Here is a 27,033-nt window from a genome sequence, read left to right on the forward strand (position 1 = left end):
AGGATATTTAGATGCCGTGACGTGTCTACACCTACAAAGATTAGAATCGTTCGGACAATGATTTTCCCCGTGACACTCTATGCATGCAAAAACTGGACTTCAAGGAAGCAAAATAGAAAAAGTATTGATGCTTTTGAACTTTGGTGCTGGAGAAGATTTTTGAGGATACCATGGACAGCCAGGAAAACAAACAAATGGATCATAGAACAAATCAATCCAGAATTTTCACTCAACGCACAAATGACCAGGCTCAAACTATCATACTTCGAACACATTATCCAAAGACCCAGCTGCCTTGAGAAGTCTATAATGCTGGGGAAAGTTGAAGGAAAGAGAAGATGACAATCATTCATTCATTCGATTTCTATACCGCCCTTCCAAAAAATGGCTCAGGGCAGTTTACAAAGAGAAATAATAAATAAATAAGATGGATCCCTGTCCCCAAAGGGCTCACAATCTAAAAAGAAACAGAAGATAGACACCAGCAACAGTTACTGGAGGTAATGTGCTGGGGGTGGATAGGGCCAGTTACTCTCCCCCTGCTAAATAAAGAGTTGAAGGAAAGAGAAGATGACAATCAGCAGCAAGGTGGATGGACTCAATTACGACAGCAATGAATGCACCACTGAGAGAACTTAAAGGCCAAGTTGAAGACAGATCATCCTGGAGAGTATCTATCTATGTGTTCACTAAGAGTTGACACCAACTTGACGGCACTTAATCAATCAGTCAGTCAATGTGCACATATGTGTGAGTATTATGTGTGCTTGAGTAATGTATCTCTTGCTCCTCTTTAAACAATATCAAGAGAGTTACTTTGCAATATCCATGTGGACCACTATGATCTTATGAATTATAATATACTTAAGAGATGCAAGGGGTGTTTCTACTCTTCCTCCACTTCTTCTCATTCTCTTTTCACCAAAGATATATTTTGGCTTGGTTTATTATGCTATGGTGTGTGGTCTCCACTCACCTCTCTTCCCCTAAGATCTGTAGGATTTGCAACGATCTCGGGGAAACAAGGAGTGTTTGACCTCATGCAGGAGTTTGATGGAAGTCACAAGGCTGCCTCACTATTTCTGTCTTCTGTGCTTCCTGGAAGAAACATTGGAAGGACACTGAGAAAAGCAGGGTTCCATAAAATCACTCCCCTGCTCCTTCCATCCATTTGGGAGGAACAGATGAGTAATTTTATGGAATTGCTCACCTGTAATCCTAACCACATTTACCAGGAAAGGTGGTAATATATTTGTACACATATTTATCAGAAAGCAACTTCTAATACTCTTGTCTTCCCAGTAAATTTCCTTTGTATTAGTTGTGTTGTTAAAAGTATTCACTGCAGATTTCAAAACTGGTTCTCTTTTACTTCAGTTCCACCATAGCTGCAGCATAATGTATGGTGCAGTTCTGTGTGAAAGATTAATGCAATCTTTTCTCTAGGAAGAAATTTTGTAATTGATTAATCAGTGAGGAAAAACTTAATTGGACACGGTTTGGGTTAAGGGCACTCTTGAGCGTTTCTTTGACTTTTTTTAGTTCTGATGCTTTTTCTAAGAGGGAATAAAAATTCAAATGTTAACATTTCCTTCTTACAAGAAGTGTTAGCTTTTGTTGTTGAATGGTACCTTACATTTCTTTCAATATCTCAAAAAAGCACAATCAGGAATATTTTATGCAACTGTATTTAAAATGAATTTATTAATTGCTCATAAAACCACTAATTCAAATTATGTACCTCACTGAAAGCCTGATAAGTAACTTTTTTTTTTCATGTAGGGTGCGGATGGTGCAAAAGGTGCAAAAGGTGAAAGTGGTCATAGAGGAGAAAAAGGTGCCCCTGGACCACAGGTGAGTAGTAGTAAATCTGCAGCATCCAGTGGCCTTGTGTTTCATCACTGTAATACCAGTACTGTAAATGCTTCTAATAATTTGCATTTCTTTCTAGGGCCCTGCTGGTACACATGGCCTGATTGGCTTACCAGGTACCAAAGGGGAGAAGGTAAGAATTGAATGAAAGGTAATAGCCTTGATATCAGGAATGTGTGCCTTAGTGTATTTCAATACCACAATCCCCAAATAGAATACTGAATGGCTCACATAGAGATAGTACCTTTTATTTGAAAATAGTTCAGTTTTTATTTCCAAACTAGCTAATGCAATACATAAAATGAGGAGGGGTGTGTGTGTGTGTGTGTGTGTGTGTGTGCGTGTGTGTCATTGTTAACTGCCTAGAGTCAAAGGTTTGGGGTGTTGTACAAATTTGACAAATAAATAAATAAATAAATTTCAAATTATTTCGATGGACAACAGGTAGGTCAGCTAATACAGTTTTCATTCTTGAAAAGAAGTCATCTTTAGGCATTATTAAAGGATTTTAATTGGAGAGAATCAGATTAGAATACTTGCTTACTCCTATATAGAAACTGAAATACCTTTGGAGTACCTGTTTGAAACCTCATTATCATTTATCTGTCTAAGGGTTTTCCACAGGTTGGTTTGTTCCATTTCTTTTTAAGCTCCTACCTTGCTTAATGATGGGTTCTCACTTTGGCTCCAGATGCCTGTATTGGGTTCTACAGAAACCTGTGAGCCCTTCTTATGAGTTTCAGCAAGAAAATGAGGTGGTCATGAAAAGAGATGGGAAAATAAATGCTGGCGGGCAGGAAGCATGAAGATGGTGCTCCAGCTTTGCATCATCACAAGGAGGGACGATTTGTTTCCCAACACAGGTATCTGGAACCTAAGTGAGAGACCATTCTTAAGTATGGCAGGAGATTTAAAAGATTCAGAATAAGCTAACATGTGGCAAGGTCCTATTTTTCTCAATCACTTCCCTGTTGATATTGGAGAGAGTTGCAGAAGCAACAATTCTGATTCAGTCTTTTTATGACAAAGGTTTCTGTGTGACCCCCTTTAGCTTGTCTAAATTACATATATTTAGATATCATGTTTGCAGACTTGCTTACACTCCTCTTGCAAAAGATTGGGGGACAATTTTTGCAGATCCTGCCTTCTCCCAGTGCCCCTGCAAAACATTTCCCTGTGGGTTAGGGTTTTTTTAGGGACTTATTGTGTGGGGGGAGGTTAGGGGACTTTTAGGGTGGTTTTAGGAACTTAGCAGCCATGGGATAAGGGGATAGGTTCATGTCTGAGTTGAAGGACTGGAGCACCTTGCTTACGAGGCAAAGCTACAGTATCTGGGGCTCTTTAGTTTGGAAAAGAAGCAACTAAGGGGAGATATAATCAGGGTGTATAAAATTATGCATGGAGTAGAGAGAGTAGACAGAGAGAAATTTTTCTCCTCTCACAACACTAGAACTAGGGCTTATCCCATGAAACAGAAGGTCAGGAAATTTCCAACTGACAAGAGAATGTACTTTTTCACACAGCACATAATTAATAGGGAGGTGCACGGACCGCGGAGGCGCGGTCCGAGGGCGGGGGGGGAGGTTATACTTACCCCTCCCACCGATTTCCCCCCCTCCGGCACTCCATTTTCAAGTAAAATCTTCAGGGCGGCAGTGGTCCTCCCTGCTGCCCCTGCCCCCCTTTTTGTCTGCTAAAAGCGGAAGTAACTTCCATGCATGTGCCCGCCGCAACCACGTGCGCCACCAACGTGCGTGCCCACGCCATGCACATCACAGTGACATATGTGACGTGCGTGGCAGCGGGCACATGCGTAGAAGTTACTTCCGCTTTTAGCAGACAACAAGGGGATAGGGGCGGCAGGGAGGACCGCTGCTGCCCCGAAGATTTTACTTGAAAATGGAGTGCTGGAGGGGGGGAAGCGGCGGGAGGGGTAAGTACAACCCCCCCCCCGCCCTTAAAGCAACACACGCACACTCACGGCGACGGTCCATCGGACCGCCGGACCAGTGAACCGGTTCGCAGGCCTCCAAAATGGCCTGTGAACCAGTTCGTGCACATCCCTAATAATTAATCTATGGAATTCTTTGCCATGGAATGTAATGGCTACTAGTCTAGATGGCTTTAAAATGGGCTTAGACAAATTAATGGAGGACAGGTCCATCAATGGCTACGAGTCTGGTGGCTGTAGGCCACCACTAGTCTCAGAGGCACGATGCCTCTCAATAACAGTTGTAGGGGAGCAACAGCAAGAGAGAGGGCATGCCCTCACCTCTTGCCGGTGGGCTCCCCAGAGGCATCTGGAGGGCCACTGTGTGAAGCAGGATGCTGGACTGCATGGGCCTTGTGCCTGATCCAGCAGGGCTGTTCTTATGTTCTTACTGTATATTCAGGGAGCATTGGCAGGAAGCATACAAAGAGGGATTTGGCAGAAATCACTCCTCCCCATTGCATGAGCAGAATGTATTTCCGTGGCTGTGACATTAGTCTGTAAGTGAGGTATTGTCTAGGCTCACTGGTCGAATTATCTTCTTTATATATAATTCTCTAAGACATACCTGTGGCTAATCCCATGTGTGGCAGGTCTCGCAAGAGTTCAGAGAGCTGCCGGATAGCCACGGGAGGGGTGGGGGGAAGAAAATGGCAGCGGCCAGCAGCCGGCCAGAAAGCAGCAGCGGTGGTAGTGGGCAGAAGAAGCTGGCAGGCAGGAGAGAGAAGATGCCGGTACCCAGCCGGCCAGAAAGCGGGGGATGGGGGACAGGAAGCAGTCGGTGGGCAGGCGAGAAGAAGCCAGCCGGCCGGCCGGAAAACAGCGGGGGTGGGGCATTGGTGGCAGATGGGAGAAGAAGCCAGTGCCCAGCTGGCCAGAAAGCTGCAGGTAGGCGAGAAGAAGCTGGCCAACTGGCCAGCTGGAAAGAAGCGGATGGGGGGGTAGAAAAAGGCGGCTGGCGGGGGAAGAAGTTAGCGGTGGGTGGGTGGGCCAGCCGGAAGCACAGATGCTCTGTGCCCAGCTCAGCAAGTATATAATAAAGCATTAGCCAATTGAAGATGAAAAACAAAGAATAATCCTCTTCTGCTTCTTATGTGAAAGTGGTTCTGCTAAATTTGTGTACTGTATGTTGTCTAAATATCGTACATAATGGTCACAACACAGCCAGGATTATCCATTGATTTTAGTTGGCAGTTGGTAGATATGTCCTTAATTCCTGTTGGGTTTAACTTTGGCTGGATTCACATCCAGTATTTCACTAAAATGTTATGACCTTACATGTATATAGCCCATATAATCTTCCTTCCTTTGTTCCTTCCTTAACCCCAGGGAAAACCCGGAGAACCCGGATTAGATGTAAGTAACATCTTGCATTAGTCCTATTCAGACATTACATTGTATATCTGAAGTAGGAATGAGCCCAAAGCATTTCAGCACCTCTTTCGAGAGGCGCCGAAATGCTTCAGCTCCCTGGTACCAAAACGCTTCGGTGCGGGGTGAAGGGTTCCCTTAAGAGGAGTTGTCCATCCTCCAAGCCCCTGCTGCCCTGCCCCACCACGGCTCTGTTCAACCGGAAATGCCTTTGTGCAAGCGGCAGCTTGTGCTGCTTTCTCCTTTAAAATGCTGCGCCATGGCAACAGGATGCTTCCCTGGTTGAACAGGTATTTCTGGTTGAACAGCGCCATGGTGGGGTGGGGTGGGGCGGGACGGGGCAGCGAGGGCTTGGAGGATGGGCAGGTAGGGCCTGCCCACCTCCTCTTAAGGGAGCCCCTTGGAATGGCACATCCCTAATGCATAGATATGTCAGTATATGGTTTTTTGGGGTGAGTGCTTGTATGTGCGTTCATTTTAAATGTGAACCTGGGTACAAGACCTATCAAATGCAGAATATAGGTTGGAAGTGTGCTACTGTATGTGTGTTCGATACAATGTGTGAATAACTGTATGTGAGTGCAGCGCTGTATGCGCATACACACTGTACAAATGTTGAATATAACTTATGAATAGGGCTATTATAGCACTTATAGCACTTACATTTATATACCGCTTTATAGCTATTATGTTATTAGTATGTCAGCAAATGGTGAAAAAAGTCATCCAACTGTCTTGTTGATACTTCATAAATGATTGTAATGCAAGGTAAGAAGGGGGAAAGATCAGATATCATTGGTAAAGCACTTGGTTTGCATGTCCCAGGTTCAGTTCCTGACATCTCCAGTTAAAGCCTCTGGGCTAGGAAAAGATCACTTCCTGAGACCTTGGAGAAATACTGACAGGATAATTAGCAGCTCTACTCAGCTGGACAACTGGTCTGATTCAGTATATAGCAGTTCTAGATACAAATTCTACCAATGAACAGGCCATTGGTCCTTTTCATCCAGCCCTTTGGCAAATGTTTTTACATCTTTATTATATTGGCTTTCACAACAACCCTGTAGGTCCCATTTTAGCCTTTTCAAATGTGACTGAAAAGTAATGAGGTGCTGAAGGCCAGATCCCCAAAACTAAGCCCCACTTCTCTGTCCTCTGGAACACAGTGGCAATCACGTATCCTTATTTTGGATTAAATCTACAATGGAGTGGATTAATAAATGAAAAGCATGCTAGCTAGTACATTGAAGTAAACTTAAATTAGACTTATTATAAGGGCCCTCATCACAAAATTAGAAAAGTGGAGTTTTCCCTGCAAGTTGCTCTGTCCAGTTTCCAAGTTCTATAAATCCCACTACGCCACCAAGTGGTTCTCTGAAGAATTTTAACATGTTCTTTAAGAGTAATACTGTCCAAAGCTCTAGTCCAAGGAACATCACCTGCCCTATGTTTTCTCCTAATAATATTTCATTATCTCAGTTAATAATGCTTTCTTGTTTGCTTTTTAAAGTTATATTTTTTCCTTTCCTGATTACCAAAACTGTTTGGAATGAAACATGCATATCCTTCCTCCCCATCTTTTTATTTTATTTTTTTAGGGTTTCCCAGGCCTAAGAGGAGAAAAAGGAGAAAAAAGTGAAAGAGGAGAGAAGGTCAATATCACTTCTAATTTACTGAACAAAGTGCCTGCCTTTCCCTTTAAAAGAAAATCTTCACACAATTACAATTTCTGCTAAAATAAATGATAGCCTTAATCCTACTCGTACTAGATATATTGTCATGTAGTTATCATAATATAGTCCTATAAAGCTTTATATTCTTTATCATAATATATTCTTATGTTATATTCATAATCATAGCATTTCTGTACATGCATTATGCCTTTCTGCTTTAGTTCATGAAAACCAAGCAGTTCAACTTAGTTCTGTCCCATTAAAGCCAATTAAAGTGCAGAAATAGCATATGGTACCACTAGAAATTTTTTTTAATTGGAAGAATGGCATATTTGAATGTCTGCCCTGTTTTTTAAATAATATGCTTAGGAAGAGCTACCATCCTATAAAATGTTTAACATAGCCCTGACACCACTGTTCTGCAGACGCAGGGAGATATTTATGTGAGGAAGTATTCAAACACAGTGATACACGTATCCCTGATGTCTGATGTGATGGAAGCGATGCAACTATGCACATCTTCATGCTTAGATTGTATTTTAGACTGCTTCAGGGATGGAAAATAATTGTGGACGAAATCGTCTCCCTGCCTCAAATTGGAACCCATTAAAAACTTAAGCAGTGCAACCTCTTAAGAGCTTTGGCACCCAGCAGTGGGATACTTTGTTTCCCAGCTGGAGAAAGAGGAGGCGGCGGCAGCCATAGTCAGTGGGGAGCAGCAAGAATACACATTTTCATTTGGGGTTGGGTTTTTTTGACAACTTAGAGACAGGCATTAAAATTAAAAACATATATTCACAGCACAGTGAGCTAGCTCTCTTTATAGGCTGTGGCTGACGTCCTGACTAATGAAGCACACGTGTAAAGAGGCTCTATGGAGATGCGCAGGGAGCCTGTCTGCAGCTCCCCCATCCTCCTGCATGCGTGCTGTTGCTCTAGAGGGCGAACACTTCCAAGCTCTGCTTGCATTTGAGGAGCAGTGTGCATTGCTGAGGGTCTGCAGTGTGTTTCCGATCTTGCAGAGCACAAGTTCTGGAAGCTTGGAAGCACTGGGGCAACAGTGGGTGCATTAGAGGACTGGGGGAGTTGCGCATGGGGTCCCAGCAGGTCCCCACAGAGCCTTCCCGCACATGTGCAGGGTGTCAGCCACTGTGTCTTCAACCTCTCAGTCTACCACCTCATTCCTCTTAATGTGTAGAGCGGCTCAAACTGAAGTCTGAAGATCAGAAACACATTGCTGACCGCCAGCAACATGTTTCCAATCTTGCCGAGTGCTTCCAGCAGTGGCCTTAGGTGCACTAATTGGACACCAGAACTTCAACCTTTATGAAGTGAGAATATACCCATAGATATATTTAAACCCCTTAACATGTATGGTTCTTATCAGGAGACCATGGAAGCAATTTGCTGGAAGTCTAGAGACAATTCTTCCTCGTCCTATTAACACTAAATGTAATGTTTAAGCAAACTCTCTGTGTCATCAAAAACATTTTGGTTTTACTCAGGCAGTTTCCTGGATTCAGCATGCATTGCTTTGCACCAGTGTAGTGCCTCTACATTTAGAGTTTACTGTAGTATCTCTACAGATACTACATTTTTTACATTTTTAAAGTTTCATAGAAATTTGATGCTTCTTAACACAATAAAATTAAGTGGCGCTGAAACTCAGGATGCAACAAGTGATATGTCTCCCACTCCAATTGAGAGTGTTCCATTTTTCTATTCTGACAACAGGGAGAAAGAGGACTGCCAGGCAGAAAAGGAGCAAAGGGGCAAAAAGGAGAACCAGGACCCCCCGGATTGGATCAGCCTTGTCCAGTGGTATGGTTTGATACTGCAGGGAACACGTCCCCTTGAAAATATTTTAGCAAGCATAAGAAGGTGTCTGGAAGCAGGTTGTTTTGCACTAGATCATAACAGAACACAAAGAGTTCCATTTTGTTTGCTTTTCTTTTGTGAGAGCAGAGTGTAGTTGATGCACTCACTCTTCCCTTCATGTTTCATGGACACAAACAAGGCAAGAGGTAAAAGCCACCCCACTTGCAAACAACCAATCAAAGAAGGGAAACCACAAAAATGGACATCACCACACACTTAGCAATAATTAGTAAACACCAGCAAGTCTCAGGATATAATCTGAGGGTACATGATGTAGCAGTCTTGCAGAAGTTAAACAGATGTGGACGCAATTAGTGCCTAGATGAAGGACCTCTTGGAAGCCCTTTGTGTTCTATCTTAAGATTCATGATGGAAGGAAACCAAGATAATGTAATAAAATAAGAAATTAAAACTGAATCAATAACCTAGTAAATAATAGAGATAGGCAGATGGTTCACTTTTCCAGTTAATTTGGGCTTATGTATATTGTTGTTCTCAACTGTGTTGTATTCTATCTAGTATCTTTTATGTTTTGTTGTTTAGAAGTTTGTCCCAGTGGGGATCCTGTAGAGAGGGGGGTGGTCAGAATGGAGAAGGGAGGGAAAGGAATTGTTTCTGAATAAACTCTTAGTTAAATCTATATAAGATTACTTTGCATTTGTGAGGGAAGCAGCTATAAAACAACCTGGAAAGAACTAATTGTATACAGGAATAGATTAGGCAGATGATCGGTGGCAATTTAACTGATCATTTCACAGTTTAACAAGGATTACTTCAGTGGGTTGAACCAGCCCGGTTCGAGCTTGAACCGACCCAGGTTTGAGCCAAAGTAGAACCAGTTCAGCCCAGTTTGGATGCTTGTAAAGCGGAATCTGGTAAGGATTCTCAACTGGCCAAAAATCGCAGAGGGGTGGTGATTGTTTTTGTTTTTACAGGAGTCATTTTGTGGCTCTGATTCCTAAAAAGGTGGCCGGAAATTACCTCCACAGTCCACGTATGCTGAGGTCAGGTGTCATTTTCCCAACCACATATATACGAAACTGCGGATAATGAATCCGTGAGTAAGGAAGTCAACCTGTATATAAATTTCAGTCAGGGTGTGTGTGTATACACACACACACACACACACACACACACACACACACACACACACACACACATACACACACACACACATAGACTAGCAAGTAACCAATTATAACATTAGAAGCATAATAAGGATGTCAAGGTTTTTATTTTTATTTATTTATTAATTTTTTGGTTCATGAAAGCAATTCAGTTGTAAGCAAATGGAAGTGTGTGTGTGTGTCTGTAGTCAGTACAGGTGTGGATTTGGTGACCTAAATCTCCAATTTATGTATTTTGATGAGGAAAACTGCTGCTGAGTTAAGAAATATTTCTGATGTGAGAAGATGATAATTGCCAAATGACTTGCTCCATTTGGTATCTAGAATGGTTCTAGAAATTCTAGATTTTCACAGTAAATATAAAGGGTTTTAAATTTTGTTTGAAGAAGAATGTTGGGCATGCACTCTTGCTTTTAGCACCTACTTTTCTGTTGCAGTAAAATAAGAAGGCATAATATGTAAACCTTTAAAGATTGTTCAATTTCCAGTATTTGTATTTATCAAGTGCATGATCATGGTCAAGGCAGGGTCATTTTCAAAACCTGCCTTGTTCACTTTAGGGTGACACCCAACAGTTTGCCTTACTCTGGAGCAAAGAATCTTACCAGGATAAAATCTCTTACTCCAGAGTAAGAGTAAGACTCCTTGTTTTAGAGTAAGGGAAACTCTGTATGTCACCAATTAGGTTTACATTTTTAACCACCATTACAATTATGAGTCCTGTATGCGAATGCCCCCTGCACAACATTCAGTAAGCAGATCATTCTTTTTTCTTTTCTTTTCTTTTTTTTGGTGATACAGTTGTTTTGCATACTTTGCTTTGGATCCACTTCTTTGGAGAGAATTTTAATTTCATTTAAATTTTCAGTGCTACAGACAATATTCTAGGCCTCACAACAGGATCATCATTCCAGAGATTATGAGACATCTTGTGTTCATTTATGAAGGTTCATTTATAATACTTAGAATTATAATATGGGCTCATTCATAATACTTAGATACCATTTTTGCAGTTACTTTTCTGTGTATTACCCTGGCATCAGAAGAGAGGGTAAAAACTTGAAGCCTTTTTCTTATGTATTACTAATGCTATACATGTGGTCTGGCATTTCTTTTTATATTTTCTTTTTGGCAACTGGCAACCCTTGAGGGTTGTAGAAGTAGGAGTACACTAGTGTTCTGCCAGTTGGATAGCCCTGTAGAAACTACTCTTCATTGAAAAGCAAAAATACATATTTTAGATTTCCACTCCTAAAACTTAGCAATACTAATTAGTTGTTAACAAGAGCAAGTCTCTCAGCGACTTGTGACATCAGAAGTTTGGGCTCATGGCAGCATCTCGCTTTATTGGGACTGTATGTTTTACAGCAACAACAATTAATGTGCCAAGACATGGTTTGTTTTTTTTAATCCCTTTTTTTAATATCAGGGGCTTGACTCACAAATGCAGTTTGTTTTCAAAGATACAGGAAAGCACGCTAAGGGCAGGAAGTAAGTCAAAATATATATGGCACCCCTTATCATGGAAGTGATGCATCACAGGATGACTTACCGGTGTCACTGAGGCACCTTTTGAAACCACCCTGATGCTGACATCCAGTATACAGCTGGCAGGTACCGTGTTTCCCCCAAAATAAGACAGTGTCTTATATTAATTTTAGCCCCCCCAAATGCAATTAGCGGTACATCAGAAATTACTGCTAGGTCTTACTTTCGGGGTAGGTCTTACTTTCGGGGAAACAGGGTAGCTGGCTATAGATTGCACATGTTAATTGGGTGTGTTTATGACCCATCGTAAAAACTAACCGGTTGGTTTGTGTTAACACAGAGACAGTATAGACCAGGCTTCCCCAAACTGCGGCCCTCCAGATGTTGCTGAACTACAACTCCCAGCATCCCTAGACACAATTTTATGTGGCTGGGTATGCTGGGAGTTGTAGTTCAGCAACATCTGGAGGGCTGCAGTTTGAGGAAGCCTGGTATAGACTCTGTGGGCAGCATTCAGACTAGTTAGTCATGAGTAAGCACCACTGAAATCAATAAGACATGTGAGTAATTCAGTTCCTTCATTTCAGTGGGACGTAGTCATGATGAATTTAAATACCCATAGCTTTCATGTGACTGTTGAAAGGGTTAGTCAAGTGTCCCACAAACCATAGTATAACATTCTATGGAGATCATTACCCCATAGAGCTAATTTAATGACAGTGGGAAATCTACATTGCCGAGCATTCTTTCTGTATATCAGGCTTGTACAACTTGCAACCCACCAAGCTCCATTTGTGTTGATGGGCCATTGCCGCAGACCATGTGGCTAAAAACCTCATGTGAGCCATTCTAGAACCCTTCTTCTTTTAAACTTTATCACCCGAGTCACAGGAGTCTTTGTTTGTTTTGCTTTCTTCATTCCAGCTGCTACAAAAAAGAGAAGCCTCTATTAATTCCCCCCCACCAGGTTAACCAGGTACTTGCTAGGAAGTGTAGCATGTTTAACAAGATTAGGGCATTTGAACTTTTGATCCAGCATGATACACACCCCAATTCTAACCTCTACTCTTAATTTTTTGGTTCATCAGAGATCACCCAGTTGGTAAAAGGAGAAGGAACAAATATGCTCCTAGGCTGTAATTCACATAACATCTCCAAATCCGTGAGGTTTCTGTAGGCCTCTAAGAGATTGCTTTCTTTCTGTTTCCTCTTTCCTTTTCTTTCCTATTAACTTTTCTGTATATTTCTCCATTCTCAATTAACAGTTCATTTTTAAAGGAGAGCCAGGTTTACCAGAACTGGATGGTGTGGATATGCTCTGCCCTTTGGTATAGTATCTCCCTCTTTCCTTCTTTTCTTGCATGGCATCCTTTGCTTGGCTTTTTTCTACATTATTTCCTTCTTCCTCATCCTGAAATCCTTTTCGATAAGAATTAAGGAGTTCTTTCCTGCCCCATCCTAAGGAGGAAAATTCAGCAAATTGGTCACTTTCCTTTCACTATGAATGATAGAAGTACTTTTATATAAAGCTGTGGAGTTTAGGAGTGTTCAAATGGTTGAAAGACCTGTTGCTATGGCACAACACAGGGGTGGCCTAAACTATTTGGGCACCTGAGGTGAGGTGCAAAATTCCACGTTACCTTGGCTTCTTAGTTATCTGCCACCTCCTGGGATGTGCTCTACCGCTCTGTCTATCTGCTGCCACTGTTCTTGCAGCAGCAATCAGCTTCTCCATCATCCAGGAAGAGGAAATGGAAGAGACAAGTGCTGTGCTGGGGAGTCTCCCCAGCACAACACTTCTGTCCTCCATTTCGAGAAGGAGATGGCAACAGAGAATCCCACCACTGCTGCTGGATCAGTGAAGGGAAGGTGAATGGAGATGGGGGAGGCTAGAGGGGCAGGGGCAGTGACAGTGGCGGCGGAGGGGTATCAGCAGGCTGGTGGGCTGGTACTCACAGTGAGGGTGGATGCCTATACTCGCTACTGCACATGCACTTATCACTTGAGGTGACCACCTCACCCTGCCTCATTAAAGGATTACCCCAACAAAACATTCTTCCCAGAATGTATCAGGCACCTCCTTGTCCTATGAAAGCCCAGAATTTGTAGAAAGAAGTGCAAGTCCTAAGCAGCATTAGGACTAAGCAGTACTAAGATAAACCTGCAGCATGCCCTTCAGTCCACTCCACACAGATGCATACTAAGAAAGAGACATGTGTATGCTTTATTTCTAAGGTTGAGACACCCTGGAGGACCACCTCACCATTCAAAATCTTGCTTCTGTTCTAACATTGGGGGAAGGCCCACATCTCAGTAGGAGAGCATGTGCTTTGCATTCTCTACTACCTCATTCAAACCCTAGTCAGTGGCAGCACCGGGGAGGGGATAGCCGGGGCACAGAAAGGGCAAAGGGAATAGTTAGACATTTTGCAGATATCTAACATTTTCCCTACGTGTTAGATATCTGCAAAAGAAATAACATTTTTCACATGAATGCTCCCGTCCTATGTATAGATATATTTGCTCTGAAGTAAGAATCTGTATTGGTTTTGTTGGAGTTGACTTTTAAGTAAGCCTTCTTAGGATCACAGCCTAATTTTAATTTCAGTGCATGATACAGCAACAGGTCCAGCAACTGCGTGTAGTGGGAGAGCTAATTGTCGAGGGAGTGCCTGCCCTTCCTATGGTGCCCCCTGTGTCCCTGGTGTGTCTAGTTAAAAGGATCTCAGGTGATGGGAAAGATCTCAGCCTTGAGATTCTGAAGGCCTTCTGCCAGCCAGAGTTAACAATCTGGGCTAGGTGGGCCAATGATCTAAGACAACTTTATATGTTCATATGATTAGCTTATGAAATACAGCTTGTGGATCCATTCCCCTGCCAAAGTTTTGCTGAGCAGTGACTTACATAAGAACAGCCCTGCTGGATCAGGCACAAGGCCCATCCAGTCCAGCATCCTGCTTCACACAGTGGCCCTCCAGATGCCTCTGGGGAGTCCACAGGCAAGAGGTATGTGCATGCCCTCTGTCCTGCTGTTGCTCCCCTACAACTGGTATTGAGAGACATCGTGCCTCTGAGACTGGAGATGGCCCACAGCCACCAGACTAGTAGCCATTGATAGACCTGTCCTCCATGAATCTGTCTAAACCCCTTTTAAAGCCATCCAAGCTGGTGATCATCACCACATCCCATGGCAAAGAATTCCAAAGATTAATTATGTGCTGTGTGAAAAAGTACTTCCACTTGTCGGCTCTAAATTTCCCAACCTTCAGTTTCATGGGGTGACCCCTGGTTCTAGTGTTGCGAGAGAGGGAGAAAAAATTCTCTGTCTACCCTCTCTACTCCATGCATAATTTTATACACTTGCCAGCTGGACCCTAGAAAGGCAAGCCATTTCAAACAGTGCCAGAGCTGAGCTGATATATAGGCAGTTGCTCCATTAGCACATCCCATAGTGTGTTGAAGCAGCACATCCCATAGTGTGTTGAAGAATTATACAGAAATGGCTGAAGTTCTGGAGCAGACTTGGCTTATGACCAAAACTATTTGGTGTGGCCCAGTTTTTGGTCCCAGCTGACTTCAGTTGAGAGGTGTCTATGGCTGCATAGGTACAGATATACTGATTTTGTAAATAACATTCAATCACACTGAGATTTTCATAACTTAGGCTGCTCCCCCACCCCTTTGTAATGGGATTTTGTCCCCACACTAAACATTTCTGAAGTTCCTGGACTTCTTAGCTGATATGGAAGGAGGAGCTAATGGCTTGTTAGCATGCATTTGCCCCTCCTTCCATACCATTGCTTTGGCCCTGGAAAGGGATTGCTTGATTAGATTACTTGGAATTATTCTGCATTGCCAACTGAAGGGTAGCTATTGTGGCAACTTAAAAGGAAAATTAGTGAAGGATAGGGAGATACCCATAGCTGAAATTACTGTAGCTATCTTTTTCAGGCAGCAAACCAGCATCCAGTACTACCATTCCCATAGATCAGTGTTCTTACTTTTTGTTGTTTTTGTTTGTTTATAGAGTGCCATCCATGTACATCAGTGGTTTCCAAACTTTCTTCTTTCTGGAAATGTTCTCTGCATCACCTGCTGAGGAGGCCCATGTATCTCCCATGGAACACACCTGTGTGTTGCAGAGAATTCTGTGGCATGAACACTCAGAGTCTAGCTGCCTATCATAACAATGCCCTGGCTAACAATGCCCTGACACCTTTAAAAAAAAAAAAAAGCTTATTTGAAAGGCAAAGTGTAGGGGAAAAGAAACAAGAGGCAAAGAGGAGGACTTAGCCCTTCACCATCTGCTTTCCACTCCCCACTGTGGATTTTAATTGTGTTTTTAAATGAGATCCAAACATACATTGGAAACTGCACAATGGAAAAAACTATCTGAGGGGAGTGAGAGTGGGAAAACTGAAAGTGGTGAAAGCACCCCTTCCCTACCACACTGTTTCTCCACCAGTTTCGCCCTTCACTTTAAAAAGACTACATGTTATTTAAGCCTGTCATTAACATATGGGCTTAACACTGGACATGGATGGAAGTTTCCCCTTTTTTAGAAGCAGCAGTTACATAGGCCCAGTCCAGTTTGGGACTGCGACATCTAAGATGCGGAGCTGAAGAGCTGGGAAGGTTAAGACTTCCCTCTTAAACTCTTTTCCTGCTAAGAATCTCCTTTGCCTGGGAAGAAGAGCATAAAGGAAGATGAGCTTAGGAAAGAAAACGTGGTCTCCCGTTATCCAGAGTCAGAAGGATACTATGGATGCCAGACAAAGAGTACTGTGCCTAGGCTGAGTTAAGATGACATCAATCCTCTTCTAGCCATTGCTCCTGTGCCTTTCACTTTCATATAGTCATTCCTCAGTAGGCCTTATCCCTTACAGAGATGAGCTCAGAAACTCTGGCTTAGAAACCATCAAAAGGAATTTAGTTAGATTGGTATCAACACTGGGTATATATTTGTGTTCCTACCTTCCATCAAACTTATATATTACTGCTTAAACCAAAACATTTTAAGCCAAGCATTTAAGCCTTTTCATTTTCTTGAATAAAGAGGACTATTGTTTGTTTGTTTGTTTTAAAGTTTAAATACTAGCAGTGATTAGTGAACTCCAGTAATTATCTGGTTTTGTGAAGTTTACTCATGGAATGTGATTTGTTGCATTTCATATCTGTGTACCTACTTTTGTTCGAACACAGCACTTGCTTTTTGCATGGATATTCACATTGGCTGTGTGTTATCATGGTAGGTCTTGCAGAATCATCATAAATCAAATGTCATATTGGCTTGTTTTTCAAATCATACACTTAAGTGCTTTCCAACAGACTACAAAGATTGTCAATTGCTTTTTTGTAGGGACCAGATGGCTTACCAGTACCAGGATGTTGGCACAAGGTATTGTAGAACACAGTAGTTTTCTTCTTTGGCCTGAATGTGGATTGTTGTTTAGCAAGAGTGATAACATGGAATCAATACATTCTAAAGGTGTTTTGTAAAAAGAAAAATGAATTGAGTCAAATCTAGATCATCTATACTAAATATAAATACAACAAATATTTATATACCGCTATGGGGAACAAGTTCCCAAAGCGGTTTACATAGACAGAAGTAAGTAAGTAAATAAAATGGCTCCCTGTCCCCAAAGGGCTCACAATCTAAAAAAGAAACATAAGATAGACAGCAGCAACAGCCACTGGAAGGATGCTGTGCAGGGGATGGATAGGGCCGGTTGTTCTCCCCCTGCTAAATAAAGAGAATCACCACTTTAAGAAGATGCCTCTTTGCTCAGTTAGCAGGGTACTAATGTCCTGATAGTATACAGCCATCAGAGAGAGAGTCAGCCATAGAGACAAGAAACTGTTGCCTTTTACAGTATGTCAAATGATTAGCTTCTGGTTGACATTTCATCTCAATGTGACATTTCAGTTTCCATTTTCACTTACATAGTATCTGAGGACATTTTGTTCCATAAGATCTGTATATATAATTCTCTAAGGCATACCCATGGTTGATCCCGTGCATGGCAGCTCTCACTAGAGTTCATGAGCAGAACCACCTGATTGGGCAGTAGGGCTTCCATATGCAGATAGCAAGGAGGAGCCTGTGAGAGCAGAAGCACCATGGTGATTGGGCAGTGGGGATTCCATATGCAGATAGAGAGGAGGAGCCTGTGGCACCGTGGGGATTGGGCAGTGGGGATTCCATATGCTGATGGAAGGAGGAGCCTATGATGGCTAAGGTCAGTTGGAATGCAACTGTTACTGGTCGCAAGATGTTCTTGATTGTAGAGGAGGAGGAGAAGATAGATAGATAATGGGCTGGGGTCTGTGGAGGGAGGGGCCATGAGGAAGGAAAGAGCCCCTTCAGGAAGAGGCTTCCGTTGTGTGAATTAGATGAGGAAACAAGATGAACAAGATGTGTTAACTCAGGAAGGAAGGAAGTGGGGGGAGAGGGGGGAAGGTGAAGAAAGACTGAGGAGAAGAGTGAGTGGAGGAGAGAGAAAGAGAGAAAAATAAGGATGGGGAAGAAAGAAAGAGGGAAGGGTGAGGGACAGGCCCGAGCCTGTCAGCAGCCTGAGGGGAACAAGCAGTCAGGGCCACAGCAGCAAGGAATGGATGAGGAGCGTCAGGAGGAGTGTGGCTCAGGTGAGGGTGCAGAGATCTCTGAGGTGAGGGGGGCAACCAAGTACTAGCGCGCAATTGCTCTGTGCAGGTTAAGCTAGTAATGAAATATTGTGGCTCGAGATTCAATCTTTTACATATTTAATTGTAATTAGAAATAATAATTGTCAAGAAATGTAGCAATTTATTCCTGTTCAGTAGGTTCTTCTACTTAATTCTATGCATGGCATGAAATTTGGCTTTATTTGAGTTTTCATTCATATTGCTTTTATTGTTTGTTCCCACTATATATTTATTGTGATTTTACAATTAGTTTCAAGTTAGCGTATGGAGAACTGCACATGATGATGGCAGTTCAATCAATTAATGTATTATATTCCACTCTGTCCCATAAGCCCAGAGAGCCTTACAGCATTCCCCGCCCCCCATATGTTAATAGTTCTGCCTCCAAGAGGCTCGCAGTTTTTTAGAACGTCTTTTAATGCCACCACCAAACATCAGTAAAATTGTCTATGTGAGACCTTTTCCATCAGAGGAGCAGCAGGTGAGAGAAGATGTTGAACTCTTCCTCCCCTCAGTCACTCTTTTGTCAGATGGAATTTAAGATGGGAGCAACATGATTTCCCCCCCCCCTATGAATTTTTTGGGCACAAAAGCAAACTTTAAGAGGTGAATAAGCCCTCCCAAATCCTCAGATGCTTCTCTTTCACAGCTGTTGTAACCCCCACCCCCATGTTCCACCTCTCTACAACTCCTTTGGCATCATTTAAAATGAGAGGTTTTTGTTTTTCCCAGCCAATCAAATATCCCTTTGTATTTGTGGTGGTGGTGATGATAATTATGATGATGATGTCATGGTGTCATGATGCTGCATAGTAAGGCTGTGCATCAACAAGCAAACAAAAATCAGAATTGAATCAAATCTGACTCAATCTTGATTATGTGTGTTGTCAATCCAACACACAGGTGTTGCATCAAAATGAACTGGTAAACCATATTTGTTTGATACATTGTTGCAGGGGGTTAGGGGTCTTTCTAAAAGGTGAGCAGTGGGCTCCCATCTGTCTTTTAAATGGACATTGGCTGCCTTCCAGACAGCTGAATTAGGATTGTTTTCCCTAGTAATGCACCCAGGAAAGAACGCAATTGCCAGGGGGAGAAAGGTGGCCACCTTCTCATTTTAAAGTGCCACCTTCTCCTCTTGGCAGTTGCCCCATAAGGCCCTAGGTAAGGAAGCCACACGGGGGCAGCCATTCCACCCCCTAGTAATGCACTGATGAAACGATGCAACATCATGATGTTGTTTCTTTCCTGGGAGCATTGTGAGACAATTGCTGGGCCTGATTTTCCGTTAGATGATCAAAGGGAGCTCACTGCTGTGTCCCAGGTGAGGCCTCCCCACTCCCCACTGATATAATCTGATATTGTATGTTATCAAGTGATGAAAAGGCCATTATAAAGTCAGCCATGTGCCATGCAGCAAATAGTTACAAATACTGTTGCTCTATCATGTGGGCAGGATCTAAACACAGACACTTTTTTGTATTGGTGCAAATATATTTCTTACAGAAATGTCCAGTGTGATTTCTAACTAGCATTATAACAAAGTACAATTGTTTCACAGTGCATGAGAGTGCAAAGCATGCTATGCCCGTATTTTATAACATGTTTGTGTTCTTTTTCAGTGATCCTACAAGCATGAACTGTGTAAATAATAGTGTGATATATTTTGATCTTTTCTAATTTTTATACCAAAAAAGAAAAGAAAAAAGTCACAAAAACAACAAGTCTTCAACAGTAATATATTGATCTTTTTGTACCGGATGCTCATATATGGATTTTTAAGATATAAACATTTCCAAGGCCCATAGGACATGCATACACAACATCAGGAGTTTATAACTGGACACACTGAAGTAGTTGGGTATGAATGTTACACGCTGCTAATGCTACTGTGTGGACTAACAGCACTGAGAACATTTGCCTAGTGTGCCTTATTGCATGGAGAAGGAACCTCTCTCTTCTGAACTTTGGCTTTCAACTTTGCAATTCTGTTGCACATAGACACAGATGCAAAAGGAGGAGAAAACAAAAAAGAAAAAGAAGTCGCAGCCCTAGAAATGAGATAGACTTTGGCTTATGGATGAATGTAAGAGGAACTTTCAACTCGGAAAGAAAACACAAGTGTAACTCACATGCTGCTAGATGCCTTCACCTTGATGGAAATCGTTACATTCTGGTTTAACAATTAACTCGAACATCTCTGAATGGTTCTCCTATTGAAGAAAACTTTTTCTCTGGAAAAACCAACTTAGCTTTCTGCAGTCTAGAACTAAAGGTTGAAAGATTCTCTTGCGGAATTCTCTTTGTTACTGCGGAGTTGCAGCATTTGTTTTTAAACAAACAGTATAATATTCATCTCAGTTTATGGATTTGGAGCACAATGCAAATTCTGTTTAGAGCTTCTTTCATGTCATCAGGTCATGAGTGCCAACTCATGTTTGCAAACCTGGAAGGGATTTCTGTATGCAGTACAGTACTCACTTCCCTGGATATGCAGGGCTCCCTATCCACTTGCTCAGTGTTGACACTGAGCAACTGGATCCCACATTTTGTGGTGTTGCTTCTCCACACCCATATACACAACTAAATACATACCTCAGATAATATTTTAATTGGTTTTGTATGCACACCCTAGGTAAAACTACCTGTGGTCAAACATTCATGAGTTTAATTAGGAATTGTGTAATGATTTGTTCATGAAACAGCTCTTATGGCATCAGTTCTCCAAAGTAAAGGTGTCTAGGAGAAGCTCCACACTTTACATGGCAATCACATTTGCCACAAGTACATCAAGGCTCAATGATGATTCCTGCAGCAGAATCTAACATACAAATGACAGGCACCATCCTGAAACACCTATGCAAATACATATGACTGCCACATAAATTGTGAAGCTGCAGCTAGCCCCAAAAGCTTATGAACACAACTAAGAGGAAATAACACCAATAGTGGAGAACAGCATCCCACAAATTGCTCATTACATTTGTTGTTACTGAGTTATATCTTATTCCAAGAATGTAAGCATGTTCACATACACCCTACATTGAACTCAATCCCATATTTGTATTGTCAAAAACTGTAGTTTTAAAAAAACAACCTAGATTCGCTAAGTTAGGATACAACGATAACTCCCAGTTGCTTTAAGTTAGTAAGAAAAGCTGCAGATTTCCTCCCCTCATGTGTGAGGGGCAGGCTCAATCATGCAAACCCCAGGATTGTGATAACTAGTTCCATCATGGTTTACTGTAATGTCTGAAGCTGGCCATTATTGACTGCCTCTCTCTAACAAACATAAACACCATTCTAACAAAGGTATCTTCAAACTTCAGGTTTTCATAATTCAATTATTGTATTCAAAATGTTAAAGAGCCATAAACATAAAAGGTTTTCAGGGGTCAAGACCATATTAACCAATAGATTTTATGAGGCCTTCAGTGAGTACAGAAAAAATTTCATGATTATGTTTCCTGAAGATAGTAAGCAGTATAAACAGGGGTTGAGGAATTTTAGGAGAGATTGTTGACATCCATGGACCATGTTGGCTATGAAGGAACTGTTACAGAACCTGTTAGAAACATATACTTACTTGGATGGGAGTGAGGTGAATAGTATAGCTGCATTGGAAGTACAGTTGTCAACACCTGGTTTTGAATAGGGTTAATACCTATTATTGCTACAGCTGACCCTGCTTGTCCATTACTGCAGCACTGAAATAGAAGCTATTCATGTTGAGCCTCTGTCTCAGCAGTATTTAAAGCATAAAAGCCCTCTTTGGGTAAAGAATTGGCAGTCATGGTTGGAAGGCGCTGCAGAACAGACTGAGTAGTTGACTCACAGGATGAGGTTACATCTTTATTGGAGCATTTGAACCCACTGACCTCTGAAGTTTTAACTAAGGCTTTATGGCAATTTTCTTATCACTCATTATCAGCATATTGCTTGAACATTGGCAAGCAGTGAGAGATCAACTAATCACAAAGTTATGAACATTCACATGTTTACAGGAACCAAGGGGCATAATACTTCATGGTTTGAACAAAACCTAAGAAGTTTGGATTCCTCTCCCCTTTTAATATTGGTGCTAATTGGCTTCATCCTAATTTTGAGTTAAGCCCTCATTCCCAGTGAAGAATTTAAGCATATTCCAAAGTGCTGGTTTGCATTACTGGCCAGAGTTCATTTCTGTGAGGAAAATAAGATGCTTTCCATTGGTATATGTAGAAAGAGGTTTCTGGTCTGCTATCCTGTGAATTTTTAGCAATAACATGTATTTTTTCTATTATTACTGCTTATAAAAGCCTTCTAGACAAACTGCTATTGCTGCTTTAAAACTGTGTACAATTCTTCATGGCAGAAGATGCTTAGTAGGCATAAAAGGATTTGAGACGATAAAGTTAACATTGCTTCACTTGGGTTATATACAAGTTAGCTTTATTTTATGGCTTTTGAGGTCTATGTAATATTATTTTGCTCTGTAATGATATTAAACTGTGTGAACTTCACTGAATTAGGAAAGAGACATTAAATACTTAAGCTGTCAATTAAATGCTCTTCTGTGCAAGAGACTAGCTTTCAAGACAAGAAAGTCAAAGGGTTGTGTGTATAGCTCTGTTTGTTTGTTTTTTTTGCCTATAATGCTCTTTTTACAGGTGTGAAAAATCAGTGGCAAATTTAGTAAGTGGAAGCAAAATCAGCTTAGCTTCTTCTATAGCATATGGTTTCCTCCAATTACATCTTCTACTAAAATCCTTTACTCCAGTCTCTAGTGTGAGCTTTTTATACTTTGCATTAGGTCTTTGCAAATATTCGATTCCAACTATTTGAAGCCAAATAATCTACATAGCACCCTGGGACCGTGCAACGGTGACTATTCACATCTCCATGTAGTGCTGTGCTGTTCCCAGCACCAGTGGAGCCCCTTCTTAAGAAATGGAGCCCTGCCAGCCTCAGTGTCATCTGGAAAGGTACATGGGGAGTGATGCGAAGGGGAATCCTTTTACAGCGTTTTCTCCATAGAGTTCTATGAGGAAAGTGCTGGAAAGGACTACAGTTCCCAGCACTTCCCACATGAGGTAAGCGGTCAAAATTGTTACCTCCATCCGATGCCAAAGGGACAGTGCAGATTATTTGCTTTTGGATATTAGGAGCCAAATATATTTGCACAGGCCTACTTTGCAGCCTTTGCTGATCTCTCAATGGTATTCCCTAGTACAGGAAGTGGGGGGTCATATTGGGGTGTATGTGGTGTGGGGGAAAGGTAAAGCTGTAGGGCCCAAAATATATATTTGCAGCATGTAACTGAGAACTTCAGAAAATTGTTCCCTTCACAAACTATGGCTGCAATCCAGAAGGACCTGCATTTTTATGAGATCTCTCAAAAGCTGTCCCCAGAAACCCTCAAGCTGCTCTTTATACTACCCCAAACTTCCCTTTTAAAACTACTTGTGTCAAATCCTCATGCTGCTTTTTGAACATGGAGTAGTTTAAAATGTGTAGGTTTCGTGGGGGCAGCTTCGGTGAGGAAAAATTCTCAAAAGAGATCAAATGTTCACATGCCCTTCTGGATCACTACTTATGAAGTGTAGTTTCATTTACTATCACATTGATAATACAATCTGAATTCTTCTTCTTTTTTTCTTTTGGTGGGGGGATACCGAATCTCCTCTTCACCAGGAATAGTAATTGTTCTTTGTTATTAACAACCACTACTGGAAAAATGAGTCCAAGTGCAATATTGAGAAGTACTTCATTGTTTACTAAATTAGCTTTTGTGAAATGTTCCCTTTAAAAAAATTGGTGGTATGATCAACTAAACTCCATATACAAGTAGAGACAGAGATATCTTATTAGTGCACTAAAACCCTTTTTCATTGACAGTTTTCAGAAAACTATATTTGTATTCTGTGATTAAGTTTTAAGGCAAGTTGTCTTCACAAAAATGAATTTCTTCACATCTAGACATCACTAATGTGAAACTCTGAAATTTGTAACTCTGCATTATTATTGGTAATAACTGCATTTTTATCCTGCATTTCACTGAAGGGGTGATTTAGAAATAATAAAATACTGTATGGGGTTATCTTATTTAATCCTCACAACCACCCTGTGAGGTACCTTTTTATATGAGGGATAGTGTCTTGTTCAAAGCCTCCAACTATGCTTCATAGATCAGATTTTCTGACATTCAAACCCAAGACTATAACCACTAGATCACATGGGATCTATAGAAGAGAATACTTTGTACACTCCAGCAAAAAGGTGCTGGATAACATGCTGCAGAACCCCACAAATGGGCTACTTACAGTCTTCACACTGCCCCTGCCCATGTGATTGGGAATGAGACACATTGAGAGTGTGCCCTCAGGACATTCTTTGCAGACACAGAAGTATTTAGAATGCATATAGAAGGGCCACTTGGATGAAGAGCCCACATGCACACTCACGTGATAAAGGGGGCACACTCTCAGTATGTCCCCTTCCTGGTCTTGTTGGCAGGGATGGTATCTTCTGTATTGTTCCACTGTTAAACCAAATTACCCATAATTTCTCCAACATTTTAGTTAAAGAGTTCTGGATACATTCTATCATAGTTGTCCCCTGTTAAGGACAGGTGCACAAAAGGACACACTGCATTGCAGCCATGTTTATGTTGTTCCCCTTAGAGCCTGTCTCCACTTGACAAACTATTCTCCCCATTACTGCAATCAGTGCAATAGCACAGAGAAGATTCTCTTTGGCACCCATTGTACATGAATGGTTTTACTATGTGGAGAAATCCACCAACGGGAGCAATTTATCGAAATATGTTACAATAATTACATAATAATCCTGGCATTCGTTTTGCATGAAGAACTTAGCCATGATGAGGAAATGCATGCAAAATTATTTGTAGGGTTTCTTTCCCCTCCTAACAGACAAACTCATTCCACACACAGATGAAAAGAATTAGAGAGAACGCTCGCTGGAACTATTTCTCTTCAGTTCATGAGGCACAATAGAGATTGCCTTTACATCTATTATTCAAGATCATATTTTGTGATGTGGGTATTTGAGAGAAATATAGCTTTAAAACATTGGAAAGAAGTAGCATTTTAATTGAAATGCCCTATTTATTGTTCATAAGGGCAGTTCAGCTACCACACCACCACTAGATGTCACTATAAGTGAAGATTATAAACAAGTGGCTGCTTTATAAATTTCGGAATACTGATATGCAATTAAGAACGTTTTGTTCCGCAACACTTTAAATAGGTATTCATTTGTTTGGAAACAGCCAATATTCAGGATATTTACCTTCCTTTTTCATTACCCAAATTTCCAGTGTTGGTTTTTTAAGGCAAATCTTAGATAGGCTGTAAAGCAATTCTGAAGGGATGATATTACAATTCCAATCGGTATTATCATTAGGCATAACCCAAATTAAGCACAATTAAGTTCCATTAGTTTAAATGGAAGAATTCGGCAAAAGTGCATGTTCAAATCTCAGATCTTGTCTAATTTGAATTTTCCTGTAATGAAATCCTCATGGTTACATTGTTCTTACTTTTGTAAGGAAACCCTGCTATGTATACTCCCATGACTGGTACCTTAAACCCACTGACATCCATCTTACTGGTGCTTTAATTCTGATTACTACTACTAATTACATTGAGAAACTGAAGTTCAAATAATATACTTCATTTCTCTCTCTCTCTTTCTCTCTCTCTGTGTATATATATATACAAATACATACACACACACACACACACAGTAAGGTTTTGCTGATTTGTTTGGTTGCCTTGCAGATATATGACAGCTCTGATCAGCAACAAGTTTTTCTGGAGGGCCATTTAGTGAAGGGTAGTGGTCCGGCATCTCATCTCTTAAAAGTGCTAGTGAGTTTTGTAGCCATGTCATTCTCTGTGCCACTTTCACCTCTAGATTTGCAATTGGATGTCCTAGGAGCCCTTTTCAGGGGCCCTGAATTGACCCAGGGGCCTCCCATCTCTGAACCCTTTTCTACAGTGTGCTGTATAATTACATTTTTTTTAAGTGTGCCAGGATAAGGCCTAGTTACTCAAATGCCCTGTAATTCAAGTGGGATGCTGGATCAATCTCAAAAGTTGGGCTGCATATGCTCTTACTTTCTAAGAGTAATTATTAGTAATATCAACATGCTATGACTTGCATTATATTTAGCAAAGAATCTGATTTATTTAGGAAGTATATACAAGATGTGCAGATGAATAAAGAGGCTGACAGATTTATATTTAGCTACAGTGGAACCAAATCTTACAAACTGCCCATACAAGTCTCCTTTTTATTTGACTAATCCCATTCACTGGGTTATGAATTAAGAAGAAAACAAAAGCTTTAAGAATTGTGCCTCTTATGAAGAATTTTGTGGAATGTATTTACATGCTTTATATTGAAAAACTCTTCTGACCTTCAGTAAAATGTATAGCTTTGCTTTAAAACAAAGTTAGAGGGGAATATTTTATGCAATGGACACATTTAGCTGTTCTTGGTTACACCTCTCTGTAAAGTTTCTAACATACATATGCCACAAGTGTTATACTTTGTTGTAATATGGGGGAACAACTATTTTTTAAATGAAGGCATTAATACAGTATTATGCATTATTGAGTAAAAATATAGAGTTGTACTGATCCATTCTGTTTTGTAAATGTACAACAGACACTGCACTGTTTGGCGTTGCTTTGTGCTTTATTCTGTAGTAAGAGTTGATATTTGGACAGTTTAAAAATAAACTGTTTCTTGTACGGATTGGTTTTACTATTATAATTTGAATGTGTCAACCTGCAGCATCTGTAACCAGAACTATAAAACTATTGAGGCATTTACCTTAAGACCAGCAGTTTTATTTTTCCTAACCAAAATATGCTGTTGTATTAATCAGAGCCATAATTTTCAAACCAGTAAAGTGTGCTGTCGAGTCGGTTGACTC

General features: G+C 41.1%; 1 protein-coding gene across 1 annotated transcript in view; it reads left to right on the plus strand.

Annotated features, from left to right (window-relative positions):
• LOC128344394 (collagen alpha-1(XXIII) chain-like) overlaps window positions 1-26,848 on the plus strand; it is an 84,273-nt gene extending 57,425 nt beyond the window's left edge. Inside the window, exons 34-41 of the mRNA XM_053294426.1 lie at window positions 1,783-1,854; window positions 1,952-2,005; window positions 5,192-5,218; window positions 6,832-6,885; window positions 8,641-8,727; window positions 12,665-12,727; window positions 16,759-16,797; window positions 19,709-26,848. Of these exons, the coding sequence (XP_053150401.1) occupies window positions 1,783-1,854; window positions 1,952-2,005; window positions 5,192-5,218; window positions 6,832-6,885; window positions 8,641-8,727; window positions 12,665-12,727; window positions 16,759-16,797; window positions 19,709-19,711 (399 nt within the window). The 3' untranslated portion in view covers window positions 19,712-26,848. The remainder of the gene's footprint in view (window positions 1-1,782; window positions 1,855-1,951; window positions 2,006-5,191; window positions 5,219-6,831; window positions 6,886-8,640; window positions 8,728-12,664; window positions 12,728-16,758; window positions 16,798-19,708) is intronic.
• The last annotated feature ends 185 nt before the right edge of the window (window positions 26,849-27,033 follow it).

This window comes from Hemicordylus capensis, chromosome 2 (assembly GCF_027244095.1).
Source record: "Hemicordylus capensis ecotype Gifberg chromosome 2, rHemCap1.1.pri, whole genome shotgun sequence".
NCBI classification, from domain to species: domain Eukaryota; kingdom Metazoa; phylum Chordata; class Lepidosauria; order Squamata; family Cordylidae; genus Hemicordylus; species Hemicordylus capensis.